The 12,478-nt window shown below is 45.2% G+C and overlaps 1 protein-coding gene across 1 annotated transcript in view; it reads left to right on the plus strand.

Moving 5' to 3' along the window:
- Positions 1-1,130: 1,130 nt before the first annotated feature.
- Positions 1,131-12,478, plus strand: part of LOC125439404 (leukocyte elastase inhibitor-like) — a 34,047-nt gene continuing 22,699 nt past the window's right edge. Inside the window, exons 1-4 of the mRNA XM_048508510.1 lie at positions 1,131-1,367; positions 3,842-3,917; positions 4,543-4,667; positions 5,717-5,797. Of these exons, the coding sequence (XP_048364467.1) occupies positions 1,131-1,367; positions 3,842-3,917; positions 4,543-4,667; positions 5,717-5,797 (519 nt within the window). The remainder of the gene's footprint in view (positions 1,368-3,841; positions 3,918-4,542; positions 4,668-5,716; positions 5,798-12,478) is intronic.

The following is a 12,478-nucleotide window of genomic DNA, read 5'->3' on the forward strand; positions in this document are numbered from 1 at the left end:
GGAACTTTACCATATTTCTAAAACATGTTTTTAAAGCAGCCCAACAGGGAGAATTATCCCCGTTTTCTGCAAGCTAGCCAATACACTTAGGAGCAACAGGACTTGATGATTTTTTGGACCTAATGGAATTTCTAACGGAAAAGCAGACCCAATTAGTAACCCCCTCTCGGCACACCGAAATAATTAGTAACCCACTCTCGGGAACTGGTGAGAACCTGCTGGATCCCACCTCTGCTCCAGGACCCAAAGTGATATTATCTGACCAGTGCTGTTACCCTAAATAGGCAGTCTCCACTTGAGAGCCAGTGTAGTTTGGTGGTTAAGAGCTGGTGCACTCTAATCTGGAGAACTGGGTTTGATTCCAAACTCCTCCACCTGAATGATGGACTCCTATCAGGTGAACAAGAATGATATTTTAAGCAATGAACACACCAAGCAATTATTTCAAGAAGTTTGCTGATTTGAAAATACAGTATTCGGTCTGTACGTCATGTTTCAAATCAGCAAACTTCTTGAAATAATTGCTTGGTGTGTTCATGGCTTCAAATATTCTGAAGTCTGCCTTTTTTACCATCTTCCTCTTTGTCAGTCTGGATAAAACAGAAACTGCCAAAAAGCAGAAAGAGGGATGGGGCTCTCTTACGTTTCAGATAGATCCCCAAAAGTACCCAAGAGAAGGGAGACAGAAACTTCATACAATTATAAATGCCATTAAGTTGCAAACAATTTATGGCAGCCCCATCAAGGGGCTTTCAAGGCAAGTGAGAAACCAAGGAGGTTTTCTTGCTCTGTCGAGTTTCTCCCCGCGGTCTCCCATCCAAGTACCAACCCTGCTTAGCTTCTGAGATCTAATGAGATTGGGCTATATACCAGTGGTTCTCAACCTTCCTAATGCCGCGACCCTTTAATACAGTTCCTCATGTTGTGGTGACCCCCAACCCTAACATTTATCCGTTTTACAGATAGAGAACACTGACGCAGAGAGTCTTAGGTGACCCCTGTGAAAGGGTCATTCGACCCCCAAAGGGGTCCCAACCCCCAGGTTGAGAACCACTGCTATATACCGTGCTGCCTATGATTCTATGGCCCTTTCCGCACGGGCACCAAGCGGGGGTGCATCAGCATAAACAATGCCAAAGCACCTCCCTGGGACCGTTCGGACGGACAGTCCCAGCAGGGTGGCAGGCGGCGGCGCAGCCTTCACACAGGGTGCGCCGTCCCTGAACGACGTCCCTCTCCTCCTGGCTTCCGGCACGTCGCAGAAGCCAGGGGACATCCTCCTACAGGCTGGAGTGGAGGCTCTGCAGTCGCAGGCCAGGAGGGCATGTCCCCTGGCCTCTGCGATGCGCCGGAAGCCAGAAGGAGAGGTTCGGTGTTCAGGGATGGTGGGGGAGGGGAAAATGGCGCCTTCCAGCCACTGCTGTTCGCACGTCAGCGGTTGGAAGACGCTGCTTCCGAAAAACCTCGCTCAGGGAGCGAAGTTCGGAAGCAGCATCTTCGCACCACTTGGGGGTGGCGAGGCCGGCGCTGCTGCAATGCAGCAGCGGCGGCTGTGTGAGCCCCTCCCCAGGGATGGTGTTTTTGCCGTCCCTGAGGCTCTCTATTCTGCCCATGCGGAAAGAGCCTCAAAGACAATTTTGTTTCAATATGTTAGTAACTCCTACACATTTCCTGGTGAACTTCCTAAGAGGGTAAAGTTCCTAATCTCCAGATAATGGCTGGAGATCTCCTGGGATTACAACTGATCTCCAGGTGACATGGATTGGTTCACCTGAAGAAAGTGGCGGCTTTGGAGGGTGGATTTTATGACATTGAACCACGCTGCGGTCCCCGTCCTCCCGAAATCCTGCCCTCCTCAGTTTCGATCCTCCAAAATCTCCCGGTATTTCCCAATCCAAAACTGGCAACACTATAGGGGATCTGTCAAATATAAAAGCAGCAATGCTCCCACTAAACTAGCGTCAACATTTTTAAGGTAGAATTTTATTGTTCATGGTTCGTAGAAGAGCATTCAAAGATGCCCTCAGCTGCAGACGGCAGAGCACATGCATAGATCTCTCGATTACGTTTTATTGTTTGGAACGGAGCCCAAAAACTGTAGACGATGAAATAAATATTATCTTATTTGGACGCCTCAATCACCATTTGACCTCTTGTTACCCCGCCGATGCACCATCTCAATGTTTGATCCGGTTGATCTGTCTGCTGTGCAACGCAGGCAGAATGTTACCACTTTGGATACCTCATTCAGCTGCAGTCAGCACAGCCATTTCTAAATCTGAGTTTGCCGACACAGCAGCCTCGAGGGACTGGGTGCAGCAGAATCTATTTCCTTAGCCTCATGCTTGCTGTTTGCATCATGGTCCTAAACAGGTTTAAATGATTCTCAGTGGAACACCAGGGTCTGTAGTCAGTATTTTGAGCTTTATTGATTACAAAGAGCATAAAACAGAATACCAAAGCCAACAGTCTCTCCTATAATATCAAATCATAAGACCATAAGAGCAGCAGTGGCGTAGGAGGTTAAGAGCTCAGGTATCTAATCTGGAGGATCTGGGTTTGATTCTCCGCTCTGCCGCCTGAGCTATGGAGACTTATCTGGGGAATTCAGATTAGCCTGTACACTCCCACACACGCCAGCTGAGTGACCTTGGGCTAGTCACAGCTTCTTGGAGCTCTCTCAGCCCCAACTACCTCACAGGGTGTTTGTTGTGAGGGGGGAAGGGCAAGGAGATTGTAAGCCCCTTTGAGTCTCCTGCAGGAGAGAAAGGGGGATAATAAATCCAAACTCCTCCTCCTCCTCTTCTTCTTCTTCTTCTTCTTCTTCTTCTTCTTCTTCTTCTTCTTCTTCTTCTTCTTCTTCTTCTTCTTCTTCTTCTTCTTCTTCTTCTTCTTCTTCTTCTTCTTCTTCTTCTTCTTCTTCTTCTTCTTCTTCTTCTTCTTCTTCTTCTTGTGATGCTAGTCTCCATGTGGGACCTAAGAATTCTCCAGAATTATAGCTCATCTCCAGAGTACAAAGACCAGTTTCCCTAGAAAAAAACAGATGCTTTGGAGGGTGTGTCTTCCTCAGGCCTCAACCCCAAATCTCCAGATGTTTCCCAACCCGGACCTGGTAACCCTTCCCCTCCTCCTCTCCTGGTGCTCAGGGGGGACCAGGCAACTCTAATGCTCCCATTTATTATTATGAGATTTCTCTGTTCCTTCACTGTATGTGGTATGGTATAGCCTGATCTTGTCAGGGTTGGGGTAGGGGGATTTGCATGGATCCTGGTCAGGGGTGGGATCTAGCAGGTTCTCACAGGTTCCCAAGAGTAGGTTACTCATTATTTGTGTGTGCTGAGAGGGGGTTACTAATTGGTGATTTTGCCACGTGATTTTTGCCTTAGTTACGCCCCTCCTCCACTCCTCAGCAGTAGCGCGCAGAACTTGACGCAGTCTAGCAGGAGGTGCACCGGCGTGCATGGCAGCCTGCGCCTGCGTGCATTCGTTTCCCACCCAAGGACCGGCGCAGCAGCTGCGTCCTTGTCACAGCCCTGCCCAGCAATTTTGCCCCAAGTGCCCGGAATGCCAGCCCCATCCCATGCCCCACCCTGCCCCATTGGCGCTACACCACAGTTTGAATCCCACCACCATGGGAACCTGTTACTAAAATTTTTGGATCCCACCACTGATCCTGCTCCTAACGCAGATCTGCTCCGTGCCCCCCACCCCTGGTTATTCAAGAATCGCGATATGTGCGATTCTTTTGTTTTAATGTGCATCGCAGTTAAAATGACTGCAAGGCGTGTTATGCAGCGGTGGGGTTCTTTTTTTGCTTACCTCATGGCTCCCATCTGTGGAGCCACACAAGGATTCTGCCCTCATCAAGCTCTGGGGGAGCCTGGGTGCCGGCCTGTGGAGCTGTGAATTGGTGGAAGGTACGTTTTTCTAAAAAAACTGCACCTCCGTGCGAAGGCACATGCCACAGCCAATGCGCTGGCTGTCCATGGGACAGCCACTTATGCAAAAGCCCCAGGGCTATGCCGGGTTCGTGTAGCCCAGCTGCAACCTGGTCATTATTTGCTGCGTGGAAAGGGCAGTCAAAGCAGCCAATACTGTGCCTGAAGGATTGATGAATATATCCGGTCAGTCCAGCACATGAAACACATTGATAGACCAGTGGACGGACTTGAGTCAGCATCGGTGCAGCTTGATGTGTGCAACTCCCCAATCCTGTTTTTCTGCATAACTGATGTGCCGCGTTGATCTCACTTCACATTTCTGATGCCTTCTTATGTGCCCATAAGACTAGACTGCTGCAGTGGCCCCTACTTGGGGCTACTCTTGAAGAGTGTTTGGCGACTGGAGACTGCAGAATGCTACAGCTACGATGCTGGTTGAAGTCAGCTATCAGGAGCATGTGACCCCCATATTACAGCAATTAGACTTACTACCGATCCGTTCCTCAGCCCAATTCAAAAGGTTTGTTTTGATCCTTAAAGCCTTACATGGCTTGGGACCAGAGTATCTGATGAATTGTTTCTCTCTTTTGTTCCTGAGAAGGAATGAAGACCACAGGAAGAGGTGCTCCAGACTGTCCCATCAATCAGAGAAACTCATTTGGTGGGTACAAAAAAGAGGACTTTTTCAGGGGCAACCTCATGATTATAAACAAACTCCCCATGAAGGTGTGGCTGGCACCCCCAGTTTTGATCTTTAAAGATAGTCGCCTGTGCAAGCACCGGGTTATTACTGACCCATGGGATGATGGCATTTTCTGACATTTACTCGGCAGACTATGGGGCTTTCCCCACTGACAGAGTTGAACTGGTTTCTACCTAGGTTCGCCTCAGTGAATCCCCACTGCCACCGAGCTCAACATTGTTTTGTCTCAGTCCCCCCCCCCCCTCAGAACTGCAACATCCTTGTCACAGTTATGAACTACACTTTTCTGCCGGAACAAGGTCGATACCACTTCAAAGCTTCGAAGTGGGGAAGCATTGAAACGACACCTCATCCGTTCAACCAATCACGAGTCGCTTTTGTGGCATGCGCAGAATGGGAGAGTCGTGGTGGGCAGAAAGCGCATGTAACTGTAAACTGTAAATTATAAAAACTGTTAAAAAAAGAACGCTCCCGTTTCCCACCATAACACAAGCTCCAATCACAATCGAGGAGCGAAACAGGCACCAAGATGATCCCGCCCACTTAGCTCGGTCCCAGGGGGCCAACTCAGTTGCTGTGGGGACAGCCTGGAATCGCCCTCCACTGAAGGGAACCGAGTCGACCTTAGCTCCCTTCTGTAGTGTGGAAAGCCCCCAGGTCTGCAGGATGGTTTGCCATTTCTTTCTCCAGTCATCTACATTGTACCCCCCAGAAAACTGGGTCCTTATTTTGCTGATCTCAGAGAGATGGAAGGCTGAGTCACTGTTGAACTGGCTATCTGAAATCAACTTCCATTGGGATTGAACACAGTTCATGAGCAGGACTTGGACTGTAGTACTGCAGCTTACCTCTCTGCTCCATGGGGCTTTGATGTTTAGGTGACAGTTAAAAGATGGTTCTACTGAGTACCACATTTGGAAGTCCTGTGAAGTTATTTTTTAAAAAATGTTCGTGTAGTGGTCCCTGGGCCAGGCCAGCTTTGGGGCCACCTGCAATCCCTCCTACCCTGCAAGGGCAATCTTCGGCTCATTCTGCAGCCTGATCTTTCAGCCTGTGTGGTGACCTGATTCAGGTCCTGGCCAGGCCTGGGCCTTTTATGAACAAATCTCAGCTGGTGGCCCTCGAGGGGTCACCCTCCCCGGGCTTCCATGAGGTAAAGCCTGACCTGGCTCTTGGCTCTCCCCCTGCTCTCTCTCTCTCTCTCTCTCTCTCTCTCTCTCTCTCTCTCTCTCTCTCTCCCTCTCCCTCCTTCTTTCTCTTCCCCCACAGCTACCCACATTCTCTATTTTATGTGTTTTATCTACAATGTAAGCCCTCTTGTAAGCCACTATTTATTTAAGCGAAGGAGGAGCAGCAGTGGTGTAGGAGGTTAAGAGCTTGTGTATCTAATCTGGAGGAACCAGGTTTGATTCCCAGCTCTGCCACCTGAGCTGTGGAGGCTTATCTGGGGAATTCAGATTAGCCTGTACACTCCCACACACCCAGCTGGGTGACCTTGGGCTAGTCACAGCTTCTCGGAGCTCTCTCAGCCCCACCTACCTCACAGGGTGTTTGTTGTGAGGGGGGAAGGGCAAGGAGATTGTAAGCCCCTTTGAGTCTCCTGCAGGAGAGAAAGGGGGGATATAAATCCAAACTCCTCCTCCTCCTCCTCCTCCTCCTCCTCCTCCTCCTCCTCCTCCTCTTCTTCTTCTTCTTCTTCTTCTTCTTCTTCTTCTTCTTCTTCTTCTTCTTCTTCTTCTTCTTCTTCTTCTTCTTCTTCTTCTTCTAAATGAATAACTAAATTTTGCAGTAGCAATAGCAAAATATGCAGTGTGGGCCCTAGCTTTCGGTTGTCCAGCCGTACAAATACTGGAAACACTATCATGAACTCGCAAGATGTGTGTGGGTAGTATGCGTCCCTCCACATCTTCAGGTGAAGTAGAACAGCTGCAAGAAATGGAGCCTGTAGTCTTGGTGTATCCTTGGAAATAAACACAGCCTTTGGGATCCTTTCCAATATGAAGAGAAACCAATGAAAATATAAAACATGTTACACCAAATGACCAACATTTGATGACTTGAGACGCTCAGCAATGAATATTGTCAATCCAATATAACTGAGGTGATTATCCAAAATTGATGTGACTAACCAAAAACTCAGATGCCAAAACTGCAAATTACAAACAAATATAAAGCTGCCGCCCCAAATGTCATCACTGTGTAGTTTCCTTCCCACCTACCCCACAAAACCTTATCCAGCTTATCCTGTCTAATGATATTATTGCTATGTACATTTTTCCCACTGCTGTGCCCCTTCATTGACTGCAGCTGACTGGAGATATTGGGAAGGGTGAGGGGATTATAGTGCTGCCATTTTCAATAGCGATCCTGTGTTCTCTGCCATGTGCCATTCTGTCCGTGGATACAAAGCCAACAGGCTGCCATCTTGGAACTGTGTGTGTCTTTAAATCGGGGAAATATGTTGTGTAACATAAAGATGTGGTTCAGACACAACTTGAAAGTATGACTTAGTTCAACTGTGGTTAGTCCATGAAACCAGAAGAGATCTAATTCTATTTTTTATTGAAAATCTGAGAACAAAGGAAAAACACAATCGTCCTTGTATTATTGTACAGGAGGATAATGTTAGTCGGTGCTCTAAGCAGAGTCAAATTGTGGTAGTGTAAAGTAGTGAGATTTGCCAGGTTTTTAACAAACCCACGCGCAAGGAGAGCCCTTACCATTGCACGTTTTAACGTTATGCCCTCTGCCCTATTAAAGGGTAGGTTCAGCAATTTAGATAAATCCGCAAGGTTATGCAGTTGCAAACTTAATGTGGTTGAAACCCTGACTCACCAACCCTTGCACTGTGCCCGATTTGATAACATCAAATCTAAATACATTTTTTCTTCCAATCTGGGCTGCCTGATCTGACGAGGTTATCTCTATTGTTAAACAACTCGGACCCTGGTCTTTGTGAAGAGATCGCCAATTTCATTGCGGAGATAGTTGAGAGTTCCCAGTAGAACGTATTTGTTGTGCCCCCCCTTGGGGCTTTTTATCTATCATCTATCCATGCAATTGTTCCCGATTTATGTAACTCTTTCTGACTATGCCAATAAAGGTTTATGTATGCATGAGATTTGCCAGGTTTTTTTTGGTCTTCTGGATACATGCCCCTTTTATAGCAGCTATATTCTAGCATTTGCAACATAGATCAAAAAAGCGCTTAGCTGCAACGGCCCATAGCTCATAGCAAAAATTAATGTCAAAAGCCACGTAATACCTTGTATGACGACCGGCTGAAATAATACACCTTGTCGGAACTTTCAGAACCTTCACTGCTCAATTGCAGGTGATCACTCAACTGCTGATTTGACTCAGCAAATGCTGGTTTTCACTGATTTTACTCTGCCCAAGTCATTGGGGGGGGAGGGGGGTTATGTTCAGGGCACTGCCAGGGAACGAGTCAGGATGTCCGAGTCTGTACATGACACAAAATTAATTAATTGCGTTCAGGTCATACTTTTGTCTTATACCTGCCTTTTGTCTTATACCTGCCACCCCTGAAAAGAGCCATGTGGTAAAGGAAAGGTTGATATTATGAATCTTCCTGCAGGTATGTATATAAGTCATATTTGTAAGAGGGCATCAGGTTCCATCCTTCGAATCTGAAGGCTGTCCGGTAGCCAAAATTGTTTCACCTTGTTCCGCTGTCTCCCAGTTTGCTTCCAGGCTCACTTCAAGGAATTAGCATTAGCCTTTAAAGCTGTACATGGCCCAGGGCCAACATATAGGGTTACCAGGTTTCTCCTGGCAACTGATGGTAGATATTGAGAGGTGGGTATAATAAGGGGCAGTGCACATTAATGTCACTTCTGGTGTGATATGGAAGTATCAGCATCACACTGCGTGGATGCTCTAGCACTTGTCCCCCAAACTGTATGGTCTAAATCCGTGGTGGCGAACCTTCGGTACTCCAGATGTTATGGACTACAATTCCCATCAGCCCCTGCCAGCATGGCCAATTGGCCATGCTAGCAGGGACTGATGGGAATCCTAGTCCATAACATCTGGAGTCTCGCCACCAACTCTGTCCCCAAACTGTATGGTCTTAATAGAGTTTTTGGGAGAGTGATAGAGGGCACTGCAGTGGTTGCGTATGTTCGTACAGGAGCAGGTGGTCTTGAAGGTATGCTGGTGGGTTCCCAGGTAATGGCAGACAATCTCTTGGCAACAGCTGAGTGTTGGTGGGCAGCATCAGGAATTGCCAAGAGATTGTCTGCCATTACCTGGGAACCCACCAGCATACCTTAAAGACCACCTAGTCCTGTACAAACATACGCAACCACTGCAGTCATCTTTGGAAACCTTGCTTCAGGGGCCCCTGCCATTTCAGGCTAGATGGGTGGCAATTCCAATTTCCTTTTATGCAGGTTTTCTTTTTAGATATATCATTACCGTTTTAATACATTTTATCCTTTTAGTTTTATTTTATTTACCTTATGGTAAATAAGGTAAATTTACTTACCTATACCCATAATAAAGATTGATGGATGCATTGTAGCACCAAAATTATGTTATTACCTCCCCATGAACAGTGGTCCGGTGGTTAAGAAGGCCCAGCAAAGACTGTACTATCTGAGACTTTTAAGGAAGCAACAACTGGATGGAAAACTCCTGGTGTCCTTTTACCGCTGTGCTATAGAGAGTGTCTTAACCTACTGCATCTGTGTATGGTTCTCCAGTTGCACAGTGGCAGATAGGAAGGCGCTCCAAAGGGTGATCAATACTGCACAGAGGATTATCGGCTGCCCTCTCCCCTCCTTGGAAGAACTCTATAATTCCTGAAGCCTAAAGAAAGCCCAAAATATTCTGAGAGACCCGTCTCATCCAGCACACTCTCTTTTTGAACTGTTACCATCTGGCAGACGATCTAGGTCTATCAAAACTAGGACAAAGAGGCTTAGAGACAGCTTCTACTCAAGAGCTGTGGCGATGCTGAACTCCGTGGCTTCGTGTTGATGTGTTTGGGGCTGTGTAGGGATGGGTGGAGGAAGGGGAAAGTGAGGATGGGGTATGAGTCTGAAATTGTGTGCATCGAGGAATGCTGCTGTAAATTTCGTTGTATGTGCACAATGACAATAAAATGCTTATGCTTATGCTTCTCTCTTTGTCCTCGGTCAGTGGGGGAAGACTTTTTTAACATTTCGTCTGGCATTCCCTCGCTGATTCTCAATTGCCCTTCCCTCTGATTATGTATTTAATATCAATTTTTAAAAAATTGTTTTTAACCTATTTCTATGTCTTCTTAATCTTGTCTTAACGTTCTTATTTTTCACTGTGTTGAGGACCCTGTGGGCGTTTTTTAAAACTAAACTAAACTAATGATGGCCCTTTTTTATGTGCACACTGAACATTAAAAGATATTCAGTTCTGTATTGCACCATTTTTAATCACATTTAACACTGAGTGAACTGTGCTTTCTTCTGAAGTCAGTGGAAAATCGTTTGTAAAATCTTACAAAGCGAGTCTTGGATCCTTACACTGCATTATCTTTAAGAACATTGTTAATCTGCACTAATGAGCTCCGAGTCACACCCAGAAGAACTGATTTTTGCAACAGTAATTAGTGCGGTACAAATTAACATGATGCAACCTTACGCAAGTCAGCAAATTCAGCTTCATCTAATATCTAATTGTAACATATGGGCTTGTTCTAATTATTTATCATTAAGGAACTCTTCATTTATTAGATCATTTGCACACTTAAGACGGTTGAGGTTTATATAATGGGCAGTTTAAGATACAACTGGACTCCAAAAGTGAACCCATATGAAGAAGCCAAAAATGATATGGAACCATGTATTTCTTCAATTGTAGCTATCTTGAAGATATATCTTGAAGATATATCTTGAAGAGCCCTTCGGGGGTTGGGCGGTATATAAGTTGAAAAAATAAATAGAAAACTGTACTTACTCCAAGGATATTTGCTCCGTGTGTGTGTATGTGTTTGTGTCTCCTTACATTTCTTTGTTTACACACAAGGAAGTGCCCCACTGATTCCTTCAAGCCTGGCTGCCATTTTGTCTGTGCCCTGCTTCTGGGTCCCATCTGCAAACTTCATTTCGAACTTTTTTTGGGGTGGGGAGACTTTCAAAGTTCAATCACTCCTGTGATATACCTAAAGTGTTAAAGTTAAAAAAAGAAGTCCCACTGATCCCCTGGAAATGTTGGCCAAAGAGTGGGAAAGCCCAAAGCAATCAAAACAGACACTGGCTTACTTCACTTTCCCTGCACAGGCTGGGGGTGAGGGGATCAAACTTTATTTTGGAAACCACTGGGATTATCTGATCTGCAGTGCAGTGAGTGCAGGAAAGGGGAAAACAAGTGTGCAATCGAGAAACTGTCCCAAAGGGAATGGACTGTAACTGTAGGGCAGACCACAAATCCATAAATGGCCACTGCTTTAAAGGCTTCTTCTGCCTCCATGGGTTTATGTACCAATGGAGCCACTATGAAGGCACAATTGTAGCCTTTGATTGCAGAGGAATCCTAGCACCCAATTCTGTAAAGTGCTGATTAGTTGTGCTGTTATCCCTTGCAGAACAGGAATGCTGCCAACTTGAAAAGCCCCGTCACATTTTCATTTCCCCCTTGCATTAATCAAACTCATGAGTCTTTAAGGTTGGGCCACCTGCTGCTTCCTTGAGCTGAATGTCTCCTATTATGTATAAATATATATATATTATAAATTATATTTATAAAATATATTTATATTAAAAAGTATATTATAAATATATATTTATATTAAAAAGTATATATAAAAGTTATATATATAACTTTTAACACTGTGTTTGTGTCCATTGTGCACAAATGGCATATGATGTAGGTAAAGCTGGGATAAAAATATCATAAAAGAAACAAATCAGTTAGAGATACCAGAAATGTATATGGGCAAAGAGGTAAACAAAAAGAAATGAAAAAGGACATTTGTACACCCCTCAGGCAGCAGACAATTAATACCTTTAACATGTCAATTGCACATGAAAAGCTATCCTCTTAAAACATGTTGATCTATTTATTGTATTTCATAAAATTCATATTCCTGCTTTCTGCTGTCACAAGGGCCACCAAGGTAGCTAACAAATTAAAGCGTGCATGATAAAAATCACACTTTAAAACCATTAAAATCAATCTCCAACATAAACATCACTAAAACAATTGAAAACAGATAAAATATGTACAAAGGCATAAAAACAGCAATTGAAACATTGGTCATGAAGGAGGGAACAAACCCACTGGTAAAAGATGGCAAAAGAATATGAATGGCCCCAAGGAGAGAGTTTCAGAGCTTTGGTGCCACAGCTGAGAGGTCCTCTCCCAGCTTGCCATCCATCTTATCTCAGATGTCAGGGCACCCAAAGCAGGGTTCCTAAGGGAATAGAGGATTTTTCAGGTATGTTAGTCCCAAGCCAAATAGGGCTTTGAAGGTCAAACCAGCACCTTGAATTGTGCTGGGAAACAAAACAGAACCTAATGTAGATTGGCCAAGACTGAAGTGATATAGTCCTGTTATAGTGTGAACATTTGTCAATTTGTTGATGTTCTCTTATTGTGTAGTATATAGGGCTGTGTGTATTTCAAAGCTGAACCCCCGCCCCTTTACTGGTATTTTCTGGATTGTTTTTCTCTCAAAAAAATGGCAGCATTTAAACAGTGCCAAAAAGTGGATCCCAAATCATGCTGAAATTTTCCAACATAATCTGGGCTGCTTCAGCCCTACCACCATTTTAAAATCAAACCCTCACTTTGAGTGCCTGTTGGAAATAAATGTGTACAAATGAAGTAAATA

Source organism: Sphaerodactylus townsendi, linkage group LG09, assembly GCF_021028975.2.
Source record: "Sphaerodactylus townsendi isolate TG3544 linkage group LG09, MPM_Stown_v2.3, whole genome shotgun sequence".
In the NCBI taxonomy this organism is placed as follows: Eukaryota; Metazoa; Chordata; class Lepidosauria; order Squamata; family Sphaerodactylidae; genus Sphaerodactylus; species Sphaerodactylus townsendi.